Genomic DNA, 22,358 nt, shown 5'->3' on the forward strand with positions numbered 1-22,358 from the left:
AAAGAGCACCCTGTCCCGCAGGCGCGGCGAGGCCACTCAGGATGTGCAGTGAGGATGGAGCACCCCTTCTCTTCTACAAGCTCTTTCGGTTTTCTTTGGCCTTCAACCACGGGGTGGGGGGAGGGGACCACACTTTCTGGTTTTGCTGATTAGGTCTTTGATATTCAGAGAGGTGCAATGGGTTGCTGAAGGAAGGGAATTTGAAAAGAAGACTGATCTTGAGGAAGGGCTTGCTCCACGGCCAGAATAAACCAGTGTTCACATGGATGCACACCCTTTCTCTCTCAAAACATTGCATCTTACAGATAAGGAACTTCGGTGCCCCGACTAGCCTGGTGGATATTCAAGGGCAGCAGCCACCCAGCCCTCAAGTCCAGAGTTCATGAGTGCCGCCAACATTGTCCTACTGCTGAGGGACAAAGGGGTGAGACTAGATACGCTGTAAATGTCAGAGAAACAGATGTGCTCTGCGAAGAGCTAATGGGCAACCGGTTTGGCTGGCCTGGAGAAGTGCCCTCTGAAGTGAGAGCTGATGGCGCAAAGAGCTTCCCCGGAAGGATGGGTGAGGAGTGGAAGGGTATGCAGGGCGGAAGAAACAGTGTGAGCGAGGGATCTGAGCTGGCAAAGTGTCTGAGCTGCTAAGGAGCAGTCCAAGAGCCGGGAGGCAGGAGAAACTAGCCGGGGACAGAGCAATGCAAGGCCACCTGGGCGGTCTCAGATCGTGAAGGTCAAGTCACCAAAGGGTTCTAAGTGAGTGAGTGGTTGGCACAGTCAGGGTGAAGGTGGTTTCCGAATAGGCAACATTTGGTTCTGTTCTACAGCAGGCTACCATGAAGCAGAGCCAAGTGGACGGCGACTGACTACCACCACCAGTTTGATTTTTACAAAGAACTCAGCTATGGGAAGTTCTCCTGGTGTACCACAGCAAACCAGCGGAGACGGACCCGAGTGGAAGCTGAGGGCCTGGAAAGAAATGGATGGATGTGCATGCCATTGAGGAGAAGATTCAACAGGATTTGGGATGAACTCGCCTTTGGGTTGTGGGGGAGGAAATGGTGGTAGCTGTCAGGCGCTGGCCCCTGGCCCCAGCCCCATGCTAGGTTTCCTCCTGTCGAGCAGAAGGCACAAGGATCATCATAGAGGCTGCCCCTGGTCCTCTCAGAATGCCAGCACTCTAAGTCAAGTCCAACAGTGATGGACAGCACAGGCCTGTGGCTATCGAGTGTGGCAGTTACATAATCTGGTATCAACTTGCGAAGGGGTGGAGTCTAGCCTGTCAATCAGGTTACAGCTTGATCACCTCATTTGGAGGTGCCAGGGAGATAAACAGCTCACTGGAGGCCAGATACACACACACTCTCTGCTTTGTCTTCCTGCTGACAAGATACATGGAGCTACCCTAGAGTCCTGGAGCTGGAGGAGCCACATGGAGACCCCTGCCAGCACTGAGATGCTTCCACCACCACTGGATCCACAAGACTTTCCACCCACTGGCCTGTGATCTTCCTGCATTCGGCATCACTGCATGTGCTGCGTAAGTCTGAAGAGGAATGTATAGAGTGGTATCAGACATATGGGTCAATATCGGACTAACAGACTTGATCTGGACTGGGCTGGGATGTTTTAATATACAATTACTCTTTGATATAGAGTTCTCTCTTTTATACATATGAGTCTCCCTGGATTTATTTATCTAGTCTACCCAGATTAACATACTGTGTTGTTATACTCCCGGACCCCAACATTACGCTTGCTCCTGTGCAAAGTCTTGAGAGAGCAATCCCGTGTGAGGTAAGCCCTCTCCCACTGAAATCAGTACGGAAGACCCCCAAAGCAGTCCAGTCCAAGTTCTCTACCCTGTACGCAATTATCGCAATGACACTGTGACTCCAGTGTCGTGGCCCAACTGCCAGACGAGGGCATGGGAGCAAGCTGGGGTTAGAGGTGCAGTGCACCGAGCTTTATTCCATCTTTCTATTTACAGGTATATACAGAGGGTAGGAGCCTATGGTACACTATTTCACATGGGTATCTTACAGCTGTGCCTCCTTTGGGCAAGATGCGGCAGATTCTGCTCCCGGCATCTCACGGGTCGCGGTGGAGGGCAAGGAAGGGCGACAAAGATGCTCACAGGAGCTGCCGCTCCCCGAGGGCGTTCACGGTGACTGCCTGTCCCTCCCAGCTGCTGCTGCCCTCCCACGGACAAGCTGTGCCTCCCGCCTGCTTTCAGTGCGAGGTGACAGCATTTGGGGGAGGCAGAGGCTGCAGCTGCTTCCAAAGTTTTTCTCTTCAAGTGGTGGTGGCGGTGGGGACCAAAAAAGCAGCAGGAGGCCCCATACACCCACAGCAGCAAACTGCTACCTCATGTCCAGAGCCCAACTGGAGCCTCAGCTGCAGACCTGGAGTCCTCCCCTCGAGTCTGAGGGGGAGGGGAGGGCTCGCCCACCCCATTCCCGCCCCCCCCCACACCACAGGCACAGCCCTGCGTCAGGTCCCCGAGCAGCCCCCTTCAGGGGGCACTGGCGTGCATCTTCTCCAGGCAACTTGTCCAGAATGTGACCAGCCGGTTGTCTCGGTTGACACAGAAGTCGGTGAAGTCCCTCAGTAGCCGGTCCGCAAACTTCTCGTCGCCGGTAGCACTGGAGCGCCAGGTCTTGGTCAGCATGGTGTTGTAGGCCCAGTTGTAGCCCACCCGCTCCTCGCAGAACATGTTCTGGTTGGTGGAGCTGGTGGAGTTCCGCCTCCGCCGCTGCTGTCCCGAGAACTTGCGCTTTGAGTAGGGCAGCTGCAGAAACACGGTTCCTGGAGAGAGGGGGGTAGGCGGGGGAGAGCAACTGGGTCACAGCCACAGGGAGGCCATCGAGCGTCAGCCGGGGGCAGGGCCAGGCTTCCTGCCCTGGCCTCAAAGGCGACCTCCGACCCAGTGCCAAACCCCAGGGTCTCACCTGTGACATGAATGTACTGAGGCTTGTTCTCAGCAGGAAAGTTAAACGCAGTGGCTGAGTATTTATCTTGTACAAACCCGAACCTGAAGGCAGGACAGAAGACACATGGATTAAGGCCTGTTTAGGCAAAGGGAGAGAGTCTAGTTCATAAGATTCCCGAAATCACAGCTGGATATGAAGGGAGCTGGAGATCTTTCTTTCAAAATAGAGCATCAAGCTGCTTCATCTTGCCCTAGTCACCCCCCACTTTCTCCCTCAAATAACCAAAAAACTTCCTTTTGCCCCTAGGTCAGCAGCAGCGGCACCCACCTGAGTGAGATGACCTTCCTGGCCCAGCCCTCCTCTCTGCTGCCCCCCAGCCCACCCATCCCACTTGTCCTCTCAGAGTCTGGCCTGGCCCACGCTCTGGCTGGAAATGCCCTCTGTTGGCGGCACACCATCTGCACACCTGACAGCATCAGTTCCTTGCAGAAAGGAAGTCTATCTTAGCCTAATTGGCCACACTTGGCTCCCTTGCCTCACAGTTCTCTCCTGCTGGGCCCACAGCGGCTGGTAAAGGTTCTGAAGGGAATGGAAAGGCCCCTTCATGGGAACACCGGCCTGGATCGTTCTGGGCAGGCATGGGCGAGAGCAGAGCTTTGTCCTCGATGATGTGTACCAGTGGCCATTTCCCCGCTGCCCCAGCACAGTGATGACAGTGCGGCCCTGCTGGCCACCTGCTAGGAACTGCAGAGGGGCTGCTGGCAGCTGTGGCGGCCGCCCTCTCCGTCTGAGGGGAGGGGTAGGAAAGGAACAGCCAAGGCTGACGTAAGGTCAGAAGTCCGTCTGGGAGGGTCGCTGTGTCCTACGGTCTGCTTCCAGTGGGACCCAGTCACCATTTCCAAGAAGAGACGAGCAGACAAGATGCATGGCAAATTCCATCCTCTAGTGGCCTCTCAGCCACGTGCAGGAAGGACGCAGGGCATGGCTTTCCTCCCCCTTCTCCTTTCAGGGGGGACACTGAGTAAGGAAGTTGGACAATGGATAAGACAGACCCCCAAACTGATGCATTTGAACGGCGGTGCTGGAGACGAGCATGGACAAACAGATCTGTGGGAAGAAGTACGGCCAGCGTGCTCCTTAGGCAAGGATGGCGAGACGGCGTCTTCCGTACTTTGGGCCTATTGCTAAGAGAGACCAGTTCTTGAAGAAGGATGTCATGAGGGAGGAGGAGGAGGAGGAAGGCCCTGGACGAGATGGATGGACGCAGTGGCTGCAACGCTGGACTCATGCCCAGGAACGATCGTCCTGCTGCTCACGGGGTCACGGTAGGCCAGGATGATCTCACTGGCACCCAACAACAACTACATCACAGGGCCAGCGACGGGTGTGTTCGTGCCTCTCTTCTGCCTCAGCTTACCTGGGCCTTCCTGGGCCACTGCAGGAATGTGAGGCAAGGTCACAGGGAGCGCAGGGGCTCTAGCCCCTGTGAAGGGGACACTGACCTCCCAATGGCTCAGAAGACGGAGGAGGCGCTAAGGGCCAGAGTCCAAGAGGTGGGGAGGCTGGAAGCTGTTCTACTTCTTTTTGAGATGGGCATCCTAGGTCGCTAAATGTTTCATTTCACAGCCCCATTCTCCTCTCTAAGAACAAACTACAAGTGGAGTAGGTCACTCTAGCTCAGGTGTTCTGCTAGCATTCTACAAAGACACGAACGCGAGAACACGCATAATCTGATCCTCCCGGGACCTCACGGTCCGGGAAGAACAGATGGACAGGGTATGCTGGGCAAAAGGGAAAGAGATATTTAGAGTAGAGAAACCTAGGAATCTGTAGTGGAAGAAGATCAACCAGTGAGAGGGGGCTAGGCATGGAAGGTGGAAGAGGTTCAGGTGTGGAAGGTGGGAGGGGTTTAGCTGTAGGTGGGAGGGGTTTAGCTGCAGAAGGTGGGAGGGGTTTAGCTGTAGAAGGTGGGAGGGGTTTAGCTGTAGAAGGTGGGAGGGGTTTAGCTGTAGAAGGTGGGAGGGGTTTAGCTGCAGAAGGTGGGAGGGGTTTAGCTGTAGAAGGTGGGACGGGGTTGGGTGAAATGTGGTACGACTGGAAAATGGCATGTAAGGAAAGCTAGGGCAAGGAAAGTAGGCTGAAGGGTGAGCGAGGATAGGAATGGAGTCCAGACTAAAGAAGACAATGTGAAGGAGAAAGCAGACTGGACAATGGACCCAGGCTGACTGCTGCCAGATGGTGTTTAAGGCAGGTCATGTAAAACCTGCAGAACTCATCCATGAGACCGAGTCATTCAGAATAAGGGCTGACTAGGGCCAGGAACATAAGAGGATCCTTCCAACCGCACTGTGAGGTTTGGACTTGTCTAGGAGAAAAGGAAGCTAGTAGGCAGTTCCAGGACTTCCCAGGATTCTCAGTGAGATACTGGTGGAGGCAGAAGTTTAATCAGACAATCTGCTTCCCACTGTGTGCTCACTACCTTCTACCACCTCCAACTGACCCCCACCCCCCCAGCATCTTGCTGGGGAAATTAGCTGCCCTTGTGTTTCTTTCCCAAGCTTTTTTTTTATTATGGTTCTGTGGCTGATCAAGAAAAGCACAGAGCAAGGTCAAGAGACAGGCTGGGGTTGAAGGTGGCAGTAGCCCGAGATGCTTGAATAAAGACATGCTCTGACCTTGAAGGAAGTGTAGCAAGAGGACTACCGATGCAAGAAGGGCCGGCTTTGTTCTCACCACGGGTGACTTAGCGTTCGTAACTAGTTAGTGGAACGCCACACTGGTCGGCTGCAACAGTACTACTATGTTGGCGTGATTGTAGAAGACTGGAAGTCCCGTGGACTGCTAAAAGGACAAACAGATCCGTCTTGAAAGAAGTACAGCCAGAGTGCTCCTTAGAGGCAAGGATGGCGACACTTCGTCAGACGTACTGTGGACATGTTGTCCCTGGAGAAGGACATCGTGCTTGGGAAAGGGGAGGGGTATTAAAAAGAGGAGGGCCCTCAAGAAGACGGACTGCCACCGTGGCTGCCACCATGGGCTCAGGCACAGGAACGCAGTGCTTTGTTCTGTTGTGCACTGAGTCGCTATGGGTCGGAACCAACTGGATGGTACTGATTAACAACAACAGATACCTATGAACAACAACAGGTCTGAGGGGAAGCCATCTAAGCATAAGAATGACCTTCCCTGGCACACATATTAGGAGCTCAGGAAGTATCGACTGATTCATCTATGGTTTTTATTCACTTTCATCTATTTATTCACTTTCAAGACATGTCCAGGGTCTGCAGACAAATTGTAACCATATTTCCCGTATGGTATCTTCTGGATAGCTTAGCTATCCTGTTAAAAGCAGATTAGAGAGTAGAGAGCTGCAGTGGATTCCCCTCAGCTGGAAAAAGACACGTCTGAGGGGAAGACCACTGGATTCCCCTCATCTGGAACCAGAGTGCTGATGCCTAGCTTCGAAACGAAAGCAGAATCCTGACAGGGCTAAGTGGCAAACCTGTCAACACTGAAATAACATCCTTTCTCCAGAGAGGGAACACACTAGCTCTCCCTTTGGTAACTGCTCTTCCCTCCGACTCGGGGACCAACCTGTGTGCAATGGCTTCCTGGAAAAGGTGCATCCGATCCCAGTATGTCTCTGGTTCAAAACCTGAAAGAAAGAAGAGTAAATCTGTGACTTGAGTGGGAAGGGGGTGGGGTGGTGTGTGTGTGTGTCTGTGTCTTAATCAAAGAGACAGAATTTCCAGAAGGGAGCATCTCTTACTATCAAACAGGTGCTCGCTGCCCTCCTTGAGCAGGCAGCTGATGTTGAGTGGGATGAAGAGCTGGGCCCGAAGGGGATCGCCATACAGGTAGCTGGGCAGTGCGAAGGGACCTTCCAAGACTGGGACCAGCAGAAAGCCACAGGAGGTGGCTTTTCGATGCCAACCTTGGACCTGGTGGGAAGTACAGGAACAGTGTCATCTCCACGTTCTTTCAGACAAGAGGAAATGTTTCCTAAATTACGAACCTCCTGGAGTGGTAGCATCCTACTGATCAGTACATTTGTTTCATAATGTTCACTGGCTCTGAGCCAGTCCTATACAGGAAGAAACAGTTTAACTCCCAGCAAGTACACAAAAATCTGAGTGTTTAAGCCGCAAATAAATGGCTTCTCGTGATTGCTTTTCTTTTGGAATAAGCAGGCCGGGGAGGGCTCTTCCTTGCTTCCTGAAAACCCTACTCATCTTACAAAATGTTGGCGACAAGACATTGGATAGAAGTGAAATTCTTCGGGTTTGTCCTTTATCAAAACTTCAGGAAATCCAAAGCATCACATGGGAATAGGATCCACTCAGGTTGGCTGAAGGGAACATGACACAGAGAACAAAATGACTGGGGTGGCCGTTGGCCTAATAGACCATGAGCTGCTACAAATCAAACTCTCCAGAGCAGTATGCCCTGATGACCATGAAAGCAAGGCAATGGGGCATAAAGACACCTTTCCATCAGTCATTCTTTCTGGGTGTGGACATTCCTTATTCATGAAATGCCTACATGTTTCTTAAAAAGTGATTGCCTGCGACACTGGCATATGAGTAAGATTTACTGTACAGATACTCTTCCCCCAAACAGAGTTTGGGCTGTATCTTGCCTGAAACAAGCCTATGTTAGCAACCTCTCTCTCAGCTGCAGCCATACAACAAAAAAGCAGACTCCGCCCCAAATGATGTTTTAGCCTCAGTTAATCATTTTCTTACATTTCTCTTAAACAAAATCTTATTTACAACCTATTTGGACATCTCCCTGAAATATTAAACTACACTGTACAACTGTGCTTTTTAACTTTTAACCAAATACAAAGGATGAATAGCTTTCAGATGAACAACTGTAAAACTCTATTACATATGTATATCTGTGTGTGAATATATGTATCTATGTTGAATTCCTCAAAGGAGATAGTCTTCTCACTGCCAAACTATAAATATCTGTGCCTCTCTCTGCATGTGGTGCTCTGAGATATCCTGTCTCTGAGGGTCTAAAGCAGCGATTCTCAACCTGTGGGTCACGACCCTTTGGGGGGTGGTGGTGTCGAATGGCCCTTTCACAGGGGTCGCCTGTTTCATAACAGTAGCAAAATGACAGTTATGAAGTAGCAATGTTATGGTTGGGGAGGGGGTCCACACAACATGAGGAACGGTATTAAAGGGCCGCGGCATTAGGAAGGTTGAGAACCACTGGACTCTACAGGGAGACCGCTTGAGCCCACTGGATCGTTTGTCCTGAACAGAGTGGTCAGCCCAGTATCCACCAGATGAAGAATAGCTGGCATCTTCTGGCAACTAAGTGGATGGGCAGCTGGGCCTCATTCTTGCGGTGGACCTTAAGGACGTTCCCCTGACGGAGTCTCTCCTGAGGGAAGGTCTCTCTGAGTTAATGCTATATGTAGAGAGACTGGGGAGTGGGCCAACAGAGGCCCAGGCAAATTGCTTCCCCTGGGAGAGTGCATCATGTAGGGCAAAATTGGCCCCAGTAGCCCCAGACAAAAAATCTATTATGTTGCCAGGCAACGCTGTACTCGGTTCTCTGTAGCCATCTCCCAGCTTTCAGTCAGGAGCCCCGCTGGCGCTGGCGGGTTGGCTAGGTGTGGGGCTCCCAATCACAGGGTGGTAGTTTGGAACCACCAGTCGCTCTTTGGGAGGAAGATGCGGATATCTACTCCTCGAACAAGTTACAGTCTTGGAAACCCACAGGGCAATTCCGATCAGTCCTGGAAGACAGAATCCACTTGATGGCAGTGAGTTTGAAAGATTTTTATTTGGAGCTGTTAGCAGACTTTCTGAAACGTTCAGTTGCTCTCAGCTGTGCAATGAAGGTACTGAGTCAAGGTTGGAGGCAGCAGCACTTAGAGGCCCCAGAAGAGAGATCCTTTTTGGTTGAAGGGGAGAGTGTGTTAAAGAGAGTTAATACCTTAACTTCAAGGTGGTTTAGGAGGGCTCTTAAAAGACACAGGCAGTCTAGCTAAGCAGTGTTTCTTCAGTCAACAACAGGATTGGGGCTGAGAAGGAGGGTGGGGGTGGGGGGCGGAGGCAGGATGGCTTCTTTAAACCAGAAAACCAAATCCAATGCCACTGATTCAATTCAGAGCAGCCTCATAGGACACCTCACCACCCCACCCCTAACGGGATGGGTGGGAGGGAGGACACGACCCCCGTAGGTTTCTCAGACTGTATATCTTTATGGAAGCAGAAAGACTCATCTTTCTATTGGGAGCGGCTGCTGGTTTCAAACTACTGACCTTGTAGTTAACCCAAACAGTAACCTACTACACCACAAAAGCTCCTGGCTGGCTTCCTAGTGCAAGAATAATGAATAGCCTCATTACAGAGACAAACCAGAATGGTGAAGACGGTGAGAGAACAGGTAAGAAAACCAGTTAAAAAAGGGCTTTCTCAACCTTGGCCTTCTTGGCACTTGATGTTAGTTGATTCTTGCTGTGGGGCCGATCCTGTGCAGTGCAAGACGGTGCGCAGCACTACCGGTCTCTACCACTGGAGGCCGCCACCACACCCTGACCAGCTGTGATAACCAAAAAAGAGTACCTCGACGTTGTCTGTCAAGTGCCCCAGGGGAAGTGGACAAGATTGGCTCCAGTTGAGAATCACTGAATCATAAGCAGCAATTGCTCATTAACAGAACACTGATTAACTATGCGACAAACAAATAACGGAGTACTCTGCAGCTATTGAAAACAAGACAGATCTGATAGGAAAGGTTCCAACTCAAAGCAACCACATAGCAAATTGGAGAACTGCCCCCCTTGAGTTTCCGAGGCTGTAAATCTTTACAGGAGCAGAAAGTCTCAGCTTTCTTCCTTGGAGCAGCTGGTGGTTTTGAACTGCTGACCGTGTGGTTAGCATGGTAACGGATAACACACTACTCCACCAGAGCGCCTATGAAAGAGACACGGGCAATTAGAAAAACACAATGTAGATTGTAGACCACATGCTATCACAGCTGGTAAAAACAGGGCACAGGGATTTGCATATGAACAGACTCTCTCAAGGAAGCACACCCAACAAAGTTTTAAGTAGCAGTGATAGTCCATGAGATTAAGAGTAAAGGAGGGGTAAGGCTTCTACTTTCTTACTATTGTTTTTAGCTGCTGTCAAGTTGGTTCTTTCATAGCAACCTCCAAACAAACAAACCCTGGTCCTGCACCATCTTCACAAGCATTGCTGTGTGGGCCCATTGTTGCAGCCACGGACCCAATCCATCTCACTGAGGATCTTCCGCTTTTTTTCCCCCCACTCACCCTCTAATTTACCAACCACGATGTCCTTCTCAGGGACTGGTCTCTCCTGATTAACATGTCCAAAGTATGCGAGAAGCACTTAAGAGTCATCTTTATTTTTAAGGCGCTTTTTGGATGTACTTTTTTTTTTTTCCTGGAAAGACTTTATTTTGGGGGTGGGGAGAGGGGGGCACGGCACTCAGTCCTTCTTGGCAGCGGCCTTCCTCATGGCGGCCAGCACGTTGCTCAGCTCCTCTCTCTTCCTCTTGGCCCGGATATGTGTGCCCACCCGCTTCTTGATGAACTTCAGTGCCTGCTTGTCCTTGGAGACCTTGAGCAGCTCCATGGCCCTTCGCTCGTAGGGTGCGAAGCCGCACACCTCCCGGATCATGTCCCGCACGAACTTGGTGTGCTTGGTGAGGCGCCCGCGGCGGCGGCTGTGCCTAAGCTTGCTCACGTTCTTGGTCACCTTGTGGCCCTTGTCGAGGCCCACGGCCATAGGGGAGCGCACAGCCATGGCTGTGACTCTTCGATGGGTGCTAGGGGCCGCGCGGAACTCTCGGATGTACTTTTAAACATTCTTTATTTATGTACTTTTTTTGGTTTGGACGTCTGGTTTGCTCAATAGTCTTCACCAACACTGCAACTTAAAGGGATCCATTCTTCTTAGGTCTTCCTTATTCATTATCCCGCTTTCTCATGCATATGAGGCAGTTGAGAGTACCATGGCTCGCATCAGGGTCACCTCTGACCTCAAGTGATACCTTTGCTTTTTAATACTTGAAAGTTTTTTTTGGCAGCAGATTTGCTAAATCTGATACAGCACTTACTTTGTTTCTTTTATTTTAAAAAGTTTTATTGATGTATGGTTCATATATCATACACTTCCACAGTTCAGGTGTATTTTTTAAAGTTGTACAATCATCGCCACAATCACAACAATCAGTTCCAAACAGTTTCTTCCCTCTTGTATTCATGATCAGCTCCCCATTTCCCTCCACCCACCCCACCACCTGTGTGGCCCCTGTAAGCCCCTAATCCAATGACGATGTCTATAGCTTTACCCATCCCAGACTTCATATACGGGAAAACCTACAACATGAAAAAACACTAACAATAACAAACCAGAAGGAAAATAACCCAATAGAGAAAAAAGCAGTAAGTAGTAAAGAATAGAATAAATTTAAAATTGGTCTCAAAAGGGAGATCAAATGATCAGGTATCACATTTTAACCTAATGACATCTGCCATAATCGAGTTTACAATACTCTGTCTAATAGAAAGGGTACCCATATCCCTCGACTACGGTCGGACCCACAAGTGAATTTTGGGTTCCCACTGTATCCACTGCGTTCTGCAAATCAGGTGTCTACAATTTAAGCTTTGATACCATTCCTTCCTTTGGAGTTGGATTTTATTATCTATCATCCTCAGATCACACAGGCTGGTGTATTTCTTCCATGTGGGCTTAGTTATGCCTCAGAGGGCTACTTGTTTGAAGATAAACCTTTTAAGACACCAGAGAATATATTATTTATTTATTTAAATAGATTGTTTTATTGGGGGCTTGTACAACTTGTATCACAATCCACACGTCCATCCATTGTGTCAAGCACATTTGCGCATGTGTTGCCATCATCATTTTTTTTTGCCATCATCATTTTCAAGACATGTTCTTTCTACTTGAGCCCTTGGTATCAGCTGAGGATATTCTTTTGATAATCAGGCACCATCTGCTTTCTTTACCACAATTTGCTATAGCAAAGGAAGTTACACAAGCTTAGAACAGCTCTGAACTGCATGCCATGAATTGTTGATTTGTACAGATTAAGCTCTTAAATGATTGAGCATTATTTACACTAACAATGGGGGTTAGTGAAGAGCAAAACTTCCAATGTTCATTCATTCGCAGGGGCAGAACCATGCCTATTAGATTAATACCTAATAAAGCAAGGAGGGCATGAAAACAGTAAATATATGAGGGGTGTCCCCTCCCACAAAAAATGGAATTTTTTCCAAAGCTATGTATTTAAATTTTTTTACTTAACAACCTTATCACCTTCAAAGTACTCTCCATTACACGTAAAACATTAGTCAAATCTGCAATTCCATTCTTGGAAACATATTTCAAACTCATCTCTTTGGATGACTGACAGCACCTCCCTCATTTTTTCCTTCACCTCTTCTACATCGTCAAATTGCTGTCCTTTCATGTCCCTCTTGTTTATCTTCAAGGCTTTAAGACCCCGGACACTGTATCTTTTACTAGCCAGGCACCATCAGCTTTCTTCACCACATTTGCTTATGCACCCATTTTGACTACGGTGATCATGTCAGGAAGGTGAGCATCACAGAATGCCAGATTGTTAGAAGAAAGTGTTCTTGCATTGAGGGAGGACTTGAGTAGAGACCCCATGCCCATCTGCTATCTTAATGCTTAACATTTAAATATACGTACCATAGTTTCTTTGTCCATTGCTTTACTATTGGGCGTTTGAACCGTTTCCAGCTTTTTGCTATGATGAACTCTGCTGCGAGAAACACTGGAGAGCATACATCTATCTGTTCCTGTTCTGCTCTTAGTTCTCTGCAGTATTGCTGGATCGCAGGGGATTTCCACTCTGTTCTTTCAGGTAGTGCCATATTGCTTTCCATAGGGTTGTATATGTTTACAAGTCCACTAACAGTGTCTATGAGTTCAAATTTCTCCACAGCATTTATTGTTTTCTGTTTCACATTGTTTAATTTCTCAACTGCTGCTTCTGTAAGTGTTGACTTCTGATGCAAGTAAAATGTTATCCAAACAACACCAGTCTTTTTGTGTTTACCATGAAGCTCTCCACTGCCTCAGTTGAAAGGATTTTCGTTTTCTTGATGTTGAGGTGTAATCTGCACCGAAGGCTGTAGTCTTTGTTCTTCAGCAGTAAGTACTTCAAGTCCTCTTCGCTTTCAGCAAAGAAGGTTGTATAATCGTCATCTGCGAGTTACTAATGAGGCTTCCTCTAATTCTGATGCCTCATTCTTCGCAGAGCCAATGTCTTTCAGTACAGACTGAATAATCATGGGGAAAGGCTACAGCCCTGACACACACGTTTTTCTGACTTTAAACCATGGTTTAAACCCCCTGGTTCTGTGTCAACAACTTGGTCTGTGTACAGGGTCTTGTATGAGCACCATTAGATAAGTGAGTTTCAACTTGTGGCCATGCCTCCCACCTTCCCCAACCTGGAGACGTGTGGTAATACGTGGAGACATTCTTGGCTGTCCTAACTGGGGTCCAGGTGTAGGCATGGGTGTTCCTGTAAGCAGAGGCCCCTCTCCAAGGTGAGTCAAGGAACCTGACCCCAGCAAGAAGCAGCACTCACCATCTCAAAGAGCACGGCAGCTGTCACCGCCATCCAGTGTAGCTTGATCTCAAAAGCTGCATTCAAGGAGAAGTTGCCATGGTAATAGCAGCTGCACCACTCCAGCCGGTCTGTGCGATTGTTCACATCAACATCTAGGGTCACCGTCCTCTGCTCTGGGACAGTGGCAGCTAGATCATTGCGAAGGAGAGACCCCAAGAGAGTGGGCAGGAGGAGTCAGAGGAGGAGGGAAAACGAACAATTAGGCCGACTGAGGACTGCAGGCGCCCAGGAGGACATGACAGACTGGAGAAGGCCCTGGGGACCACCTCATCCAGGGGCCAGCATGTTTCTGTGGGAAGGCCCGGGTCATGCATATGTTAAGTATCACAATCCTCTGCTATGTTTTCATGAAGCTTGACTTACAAAGACAAACGCTGGCTGGGTTTGGTTAGTTAAACTGTCATCTAAGTCTTTTCCCTAAAAACAGTACCACTCAGTGAAGCCCCACACTGACTTCCATATTACCTGTGTGCTACAGCTCAAGGGTCTTGGGTTACTAGTACTTCCCATACCTGGGATTCCTGCTCAGAAATGCTACCCAGCCCACGAGGGGGATGTCTGAGAGACTTGTGAGACAGTCAAGTTCCTGTCCAGACTGGAGGATTAAAATAGATTCAGTAGTAGAAAAGGGATCTGAATTTTCTGCTTATAACCCGGCTGAGTCCAGCCAAATGCGGATTTCTATGAAGTCTGTTCTTCCTGCTCCTCCATCCCTATGAGTCCAAGGGCATTTCTTCTTTGAAGCAGACAGTTTAGTGCTGAGCCTTGCTGAGTGGCTTTTCTCACTGACAAGGATAAAGTGGCTTAAACCCCTGAGTCAGTGATCTTAAGGGGTTTCGGTTGGGTGGGGGATGGTAGCTACTGCTAGGGTACTGCGTCGCAAGCACTTGGCAAACTGACACCCAGGTATCAGGTGCTCATGTCAGCATTCTCTCAGAAGCCGGGACATGCAACGTGGGGAAAGTTCTAGAATGAAATTGGAAAGTCTGGGCCATGCCATCTACTGGATCTGTGACCCCGAGACGAAGGCTTGACCTTCCTAGTGCAGTTCCTCGGCTTTGAGCTGAGAAGTCACTGAGCCCCTGTCCTTCACAGAAGGGGACTAAGGGTCAGGAGAAGCTGTGGATGAGAAGGGATTATGGACCCCTGCTTGCCTTCTCCTCTTTTTTATCCACTTCCATACTTTTTTCCCTCTCAGTTTCAGCTGTTGGCTCACCCACCCTTAATCAGACACCGCTTGGGTGTTTTTGGCATGGCTAAAGGATGTGACAGCTTTGGTACTCAAAGACTCATGGAAACTAGACACTTGTGTTCCCAACTGAGGACACTGCCACAATAAGCCATTCCTTAATAGGCCAAGTCCAATGGAATGACGCTCTTTGGTCTAGGACACAGTGTTCCTCCTCCCCAAGGGAGAGGTCCAGGAGACCAAAGAAGGGCACTTGAGAAACACTAGCAGTAATGTAATGTCACACATCTCTCTTACACCTGGCACCTTAAGCAAAGGACAGGCTGGGTGAGGAAGTCTTAGCAAGTACACTACTTGGCCAAGTGGTTACAGCCTCAAGATACCACTGGCTTCTCACTGGAGGGGTTCAACGTGACTCTGCAGATGCTTCCAGCTGGTTTATCACGTTGGGAACAGTCAGAGCCCCACTGGGTGGCAGCATTAGCTGAGTTCTTGGAATCACTTCTTGAGCTTCATGAGAAGCATCTTAATTCCCCTGGGGGGAGACGGGGTGGGGTGGGGGGATAAGAGAGAGAGAGAGAGACTAATAATAAGAAGTACAAACCCAGAGGAGGAGCTGCGGAGCAGCCTTCACCTGGGGCCTAGCCAGGACATAACCAATATTAATTAAGGAGAAAGAACCCAAACCCCGGGGACAAAGGAACAACTTGTCCATAATCATAGCTGTCTAACAGCATGAGCAGGTTTGGGAGCGAGCTCCACGGTCGTCGGAGTTTCAAAAGCGAAGCACTCATCAGGAGAGTTGAGAGCTACAGAAGCTGGTCACATGTTAGGGTTCTGATCAATGCCTCACACTCCCTTCTGACCCTGTGATTCAGCAGGTCATCCCAAGTAAGCCGTCTGTGAGTAGGCTTACAGGATGAAGCATGGCTGCTTCTTCTTTTTTAAAAATCATTTTATTAGGGCGTGTACAACTCCGATCACCATCCATCCATCCATCCATCCATCCATCCATCCATCCATCCATCCATCCATCCATCCATCCATCGTGTCAAGCACATTTGTTGCCATCATCACTCTCAAAACATTTGCTTTCTGCTTGAGCTCTCAGTATCAGCTTGTTTTCCCCCTCCCTCCCTGGAAGCATGGCTTCTTCAAGAGCCACAGATGCTCCTGCAGCTTCCGAGATCAGAGAAATGGAAAGGGAGAGACGGGGACGTGGCAGCCACCAGGGCTCAAAGCAAGAAAGGCCGAAAATGGCCCACTGTCAGGCGCGCCAGCGCAGATTTTTGCTCCTAACCTCCAGCTGAGATTCTGAGATGTTCAAAAAGTAACAAGTCAAACAAACTAACAAAAATTTAAGTGGGTCCTAGTGTGTATACAGGCCTCTTTGTGCGATGATCCAGCTAATTTTTTTCCCCAGAAGAAAGAGCCAATTATGCTGTCATTATCAAATACTCACAGGAATGCAAGATGTTAAGTGGGGGATATTTCTGTAGAGCTAAAACTATTCTAAAAATAAAATCCTATTAACACACACACACACATCTAATTTGAGCACAATAGATCCTTCTCATTTTAGTAAATAACATGGAAAAAGTCTATAGCCTGAAAGAATACTGGAAAGCAGCACCTCAAACCCCAACACCAAGGTGTGAGGGCTCTTTGTGGCCAGAACTAGTTGCAATAAAGACTCACTTTCTGGCTGGAGGGCAGGTGGAAAAGGAAGCTGGTAGAATAAAGTCTCAACACAGCAGTCAGGGGAGCCACGCTAAATAAAGCTAATAATAAAAGGGGCTTTTACAAACAGCATGCACATACACAAAATTCTGCCTCAGTCCAGACTCACAGTGATGGCCCAAGAGCGCAGAGCAGAGCTCAGGGTAGGAACACTTACTTAAACGCACTGCTGAGGACATGCACCCACCCTTCTTGCTGACTCCCCTCCTCCGATGATGCCTGTCTGACTTTTCCCTGTTCTGCTCTTCTTCACACACAGGTTACGATAGTAACTCCAAGGCCACCGGAAACGGCATGGCATGAATCTCACAATGAGTTCAGGAAGTCTAGGGGCGGTTTTGTCGCCTGTGTAAATTGGAGCCCAAACGACCGTGCCAGCACTCCCAGGCCAGAGGCCTTTCCCAGAGGCCATAGCTCTTGCGCAGGGTGAGGTGTTTGCTATTCCTGAGAGCCTCTTGGGGAAAGAATCCCATTTTATATTCTCTCCTGTAGTCCCAGTTGGGAAGATAATGATGCTCAGTTCTCTCGGCCACAGGGACGAAGTCCACAGCACTGGCAGCGGAATGACAGAGTGACAACCACAGTGGCTCTGAACCCGGCTTGCTGGCATTGCTCCCCTGGCTGAGGACACCCTCCCGCAGTCGGCCCACGTGGGTTGGGCACCTACCTAAAAGCGCGGCTGCCTGGCTCCGTCCCCCGAAGCTGCGGCTGAAGGAGCTGTGCCTGCTCGCGTAGGAGGCTGGCCGGCTGGGCAGCCAGGGCAAGAGGAAGGCGGGAATCTCGGAGTGCAAACGTTCCTCTGCCACAAAGGCCACCTCGAACCACTTCCGCTGGAAGCTGGCGAAGTCGTCCTTGGTTGTCGTGTGCCAGGTGACTGGCTGCTGCATGGTTACTGGGAGAGCACAGAGGAGAGAGGCTTCAGCACAATCACTAACCACCACCCCTGCTTCAGGCCTCTCATCAGAGAGAGCTTCAAAAATCCATGGCAACCCTGTTGTTTCAAAAGAGTTTGTAGGGTTCCCACTTAGAATTTAAGGGAAAAGGTGAGGACAGACGCATAGGTGGTTATAAGGCGATCCATTTGGTCTGATACTTATTATTGGGCTGCTAACCCCAAGGTCAGCAGTTCAAACCCACCAGCCTTTCCATGGGAGAAAGGTGAGGCTTTCTGCTCCAGTAAAGACTCGCAGGCTTGAAAAGGTAAAGGGGCAGTTCTATTCTATCCTATAGGGTCTCTATGTATCAGAATGGACTCAATGGCAGTGAATGAATAACTCAGAGTGGAAGAAGCCACTGGCTGCAGCCTCTGGGACTAACAGGTGCCTGCAACGACCAGGCTGGAAAGGGCTCCCTGCAGGGAATTACTTTCTCCCATTTCCCCCCAAAACCACTACTTAAAATAAACCTTGGGAAACTGCCACACTGCTCTTCCTGGGCAGTGAGAGCGCCCAGAATCAGACTAAAGCTGAGCACTGCCACACTCAGAGCACCTGTGCGGGGTCGGGGTAGGAGGGGGGATAATAAAAACTTACTGCCGAAAAAAGACCCGTGGGAAATTCCTCACATTTACCCCTGGCCATGTTTAGGTTTACCTCCCCCCACACTGTCTTCACCAGGAACAGAGTGTAACCTAACCTGACAACCCTGCTTAAATTCAGGAAAATGCTCAAGGAAGTTGACAGGCCCGTCAACCCAGAAGATAAAAACTCAAAGGGGGCTCAGGAAGAGAGTAAGAAGGTCACTAGGAGATCCGTTTGGGCCCTTGTCTGACCTCGATCGGGCTCTCTGTCCAGCACGATCTTGTAGAAATAGAAGCCATAGATGAAGGTCCGCAAAGCTTCACCAGACGCATGTATGATGAGCTGTTCTTCCAGCATTTTCTAGGACAGAAGACGGTGACACTCTGAAACCCCTGCAGAGGGACAGTTTAGAGCAGCAGCCCTCGTTACGCACTGGAGCTGCCGCCACCCCTGAGACTCGTCAGCTACACCATGTTAAAAAAGCACCTGGCTTATGCTCTTTAAAGACTACCAAGGTCGGGGCAACTTGATAACAGCCACTCAGCATATGAGACAGGACCCACAGAGAGCAATGAGGTATGTGAACGAGGGAGGAACCGTTCGTTGCCTGACTTTAGAACGTAATCAGTGCCCCTGAACTGTGTGGGAAGAAACTGTTGATACTTGGCACACGCTTTGCCATGCGTGCTCTCAATGGCAACAATAATAACATCAACAAAATTCTTAAAAAAGAAAAAGACTTAATTTATCTTTTCCATATTAGAGTTAGAAAAACAAAGTATGAAGTTTCCACTGAGGGAGCAATGAAAAAAATGCACTGTTTGGTATAATTATATCATAAACTATATTAGCACTGGACATTTCAAAGGTGAAAGTATAAAGAGAAGCCAGGAATATCCACCATCCAACTTTAACATCCAGTTTAACATTTTCTACACTGACTTCAGTTTTTTTGTTTTTTGTTTTGGTTAACCCAACTAAACAATCACTATGGACTCTCCTAAGTCCTATTTTCTTCCCTTGTTCCTGTCCCATAATCAATCATTTACTTTTGTACATGTTTTTAATAATTCCATCATATAGACGTGTGTTGGTATTTTGTGTGGCTTCTGCATTTTAAATAAAGGGTGTAATAGTATGCATATCTGCTTTCTTAATGTACAATTGCCCTTTATATAAAACTCTCCCTTATTACACACACACACACACACACACACACACAGTATGCATATCATTTCACAGCGTGCTTTTTCACTCAGTGTTAAACTCTCAATGTTCCCATGTTGACACATGCTCCTCCAGCTCCTTCATCTAACTGTTGTCGACAATTCCACCATATGACTGAGACACACTCTTGCTCAGAGAGGTAAGAAGAGTAGACAGAAATAAACCTATCGTGTTAGCAGGGGCACATCAGAACGCTCACACGGAGGATTTCACACTCCTTCAAATCAGCTGTTGGTCATGCATTTCAGGTAGGCCCCGTACTTATAAACAACAATTCCTTCCCTTGAGCCTGCAGATCTTTTACTGGACAGGGCAACTGCTTCAGAAACACTGAAGGCCCTGGCTATAGGGGTCCCCAAAGGAGCCGTCCTCCAAGTCCTCCAAGCCATGCTCGTGAGACTCACCTGCATGATGTCGATGGCCATCACCTGAGTCTGCACTCCCTCCACGTTGTTGACCAGCCAGTGTACCACCTCAGCACTGATGAAGCAGCATGGGGAGAGGCCCTTCTGCTCAGAGAGCAGCTGGACGCCAGTCCTGAAGTCCAGGAGCACGAAGTGGGCCATGCGCACATACAGTGGCACCCACCAAGCAGAAAGAAGAGAGGAGAAAGGGGGATTCTTGTGAAAGCATTTAGTGTCTGAAGTGAGGAACCATAAAGCAGGGGCCCTCAAACTTTTAAAACAGGGGGCCAGTTCACTGTCCCTCAGACTGTTGGAGGACCGGACTATAGTTTCAATAAAAACTATGAACAAATTCCTATGCACACTGGACGCGTTCGCTGCTAAGCAGGACAGGCAGCGGCGGCAAAAATCACCCGGCGGGCTGGATAAAGGTTCTCGGTGGGCCGTAGTCTGAGGACCGCTGCCATAAAGCAATTCCTCTGGCCAACTATTCCTTGGCCTGGTGTTGTCAGGTTCAAACCCACGCGGTGCTCCGTGGAAGAAAGATGAGGCTATCAGCTCCAACAAAACAGTTAGTCTCCAAAACCCTACCTAGGGCTCCTCTGCGTCAGCTGACTCAGTGGCACTGGGTTTGGGTTTTATAAACAATGTAACAGGTCAAGGATTTTCCCAAGGCCTCAGCGCTAGAAGGCAACAGAGTTACACTAAGAACCTGCGGATCCTCCTCCCCCGGCCCTCACATGATGGCTACTTACGACGGGTGCTTCATGGCTTCCAGGATCTCGGCTAGCGTGGAGGACGATGTCAAGGAGGAGCTAGCTGCCAGCTGCTGTGAGCTGTAAGAGAGTAACTGGTCGGCCAAGCAGGACGGCACACGTGAGGTCAGAGACGGTGAACCTGAACCTACTCCATTTCTTATGGAGAGAGTGATGTTAAAGAGGCGCCAACAAATTCCGGAAGCTGCATCTGGGGATTGTTTACAGGGGATTTCCCTCCGCCCAAAACACATACACTAACTAACTAACTAACTAACTAAACCTACTTCTGTGGCCAAACTCGCTCACCCTTACTAAGCATCCCCATGTCCCCTTCTTACCAACTTGCTGCAGTATTCACCATTTCTGAGAAATCGTCCAGGGTGCTTTTTAGGTTGCCCCCGGTGACTTTCACATGTGACATGATTTCAGCTGCACCAGAAAGTGTAACAGGGTAACAGGTGGTAGGGGTACAGTGGGGGCAGGGGGAGCACACAGGGTGGAATTCCAGTATCACTACTTACTGGCTAAGGTTTTTTTTGGGGTTTTTTTTTTTAGCTTTCCTTGACCTCCCCAGCAAGGGCCTTTTGGTGGAAGAAGACATGCGGGTCTTAACTGATCAGTTAGTTCAGTGGTTTTCAATCTGTGGGTCACAACCCCTTTGGGGGGTTGTCACTGGATTCATCCCAGTAGCAAAATGACAGTTATGAAGTAGCAATGAAAATAATTTTATGGGAAAAAATAATTTAAAAAAAGAAAATAATTTTATGGGTGGGGGGTTACCACAACATGAGGAACTGTATGAAAGGGTCGTGGCATTAGGAAAGTTGAGAACCACTAAGTAAGTTGCTCAGCTCCCTGACAGTTCCTCTTCTGCCCTGCAAAGGAATGCAGGGGTACATTCACTATGGTACATGTATCCCCCTCCTCTCCTGTGTGTAAACCCTAGCACCAGGCCTGGATTAACAGAACAAACATAGGCCTCATACTCACAAAGTTCTAAATGGGTTAGCAATAACATTAGCCCACTGAAACTCTGAGAAGGTAAAGATTAGTGAAATGAAAAAGACGGGTAGTGTTAGAGCCTGGCTTGAAGCCAAGTAGGCCTGACTCCAGAGCCCAAATCTTTCGTCCATCTGCTGTCAAGTTCTTCCTCAAGGACATGCTGGTCCCTTAAAACACACTCAACCCTCAGCTACTGAGCACAAGATACACACAGCCACTATCATGCCAAACTGGGCAGCTCTGGGGCTTACATGGAAGCCCTTCACACTTCCTGGACCTCTCTCTCTCTCTTTCTTCAGACCCAATTTCCTAGCTCTCTGGAGTCTCCAGGACCCAGGTCAGTGTTTCAAAACCTCAAGGTTGTAAAAACCTTTAAGGACCTCTGGGGTCATGATCTTCCTTCAAATGCCCAAGTCTTTGCTGCCACGACCACGAACCGTGACAGGTGGCTGGCTCGTCTTTGAACTGCTTAGTCGTCCCGGTTGCTAGTAAGTTCTTTCTTTACCATGAATGGCTCCTGCTTTCGTTCACTTCTAATCTACATGCCGTGTTGTTTCCTGTCCAGTCTCAACATTTCCGGTTCCTTTTTGCTTCCCAAAGCAGAAGGAACCCTGTTGTGCCAGCCTTGTAGGCAACGGGGAAGCAGTGGGAGGCATGCTTTTCTCATGCCCTGAGCGGCCCCTCCAGGCTCCCCCACGGCTCGGCACTGAAAGCTGGCCAGGCTGGATGGAAGATACAGACTCCCAGAGACATGACTTCCTTCTGCTTCTGAGCTGACCAGCACCTCCATGCTCCCTGGCCAGAGTGAGTGAGTTCAAGGGAAATGGCAAAGGTCATGAAGTGATTGCCAGGCAGGCGAGCAGCCCAGGGAACATTTTTCTCTCAGGTAGAGGGAAGGAAAA

At 49.1% G+C, this 22,358-nt stretch overlaps 1 protein-coding gene and 1 pseudogene across 6 annotated transcripts in view; both read right to left on the reverse strand.

Annotated features, from left to right (window-relative positions):
* Positions 1-1,652: 1,652 nt before the first annotated feature.
* DEPDC5 (DEP domain containing 5, GATOR1 subcomplex subunit) overlaps positions 1,653-22,358 on the reverse strand; it is a 157,465-nt gene continuing 136,759 nt past the window's right edge. For 2 of the 6 annotated variants that reach the window (XM_075533337.1, XM_075533336.1), the window contains exons 32-40: positions 20,452-20,532; positions 19,697-19,829; positions 18,317-18,425; positions 17,213-17,437; positions 13,575-13,744; positions 6,700-6,871; positions 6,525-6,585; positions 2,946-3,028; positions 1,655-2,802 (exon numbers count right to left, since the gene is read on the reverse strand). In XM_075533337.1, the coding sequence (XP_075389452.1) occupies positions 2,510-2,802; positions 2,946-3,028; positions 6,525-6,585; positions 6,700-6,871; positions 13,575-13,744; positions 17,213-17,437; positions 18,317-18,425; positions 19,697-19,829; positions 20,452-20,532 (1,327 nt within the window). In that variant the 3' untranslated portion in view covers positions 1,655-2,509. Of the gene's footprint in view, positions 2,803-2,945; positions 3,029-6,524; positions 6,586-6,699; positions 6,872-13,574; positions 13,745-17,212; positions 17,438-18,316; positions 18,426-19,696; positions 19,830-20,451; positions 20,533-22,358 lie in introns of all 6 variants that reach the window. The other 4 variants (XM_075533335.1, XM_075533333.1, XM_075533338.1 and 1 more) reach the window with 3 other exon arrangements.
* LOC142428506 (large ribosomal subunit protein eL36 pseudogene) lies at positions 10,335-10,741 on the reverse strand (annotated as a pseudogene).

Source organism: Tenrec ecaudatus, chromosome 16, assembly GCF_050624435.1.
Source record: "Tenrec ecaudatus isolate mTenEca1 chromosome 16, mTenEca1.hap1, whole genome shotgun sequence".
Lineage (NCBI taxonomy): Eukaryota > Metazoa > Chordata > Mammalia > Afrosoricida > Tenrecidae > Tenrec > Tenrec ecaudatus.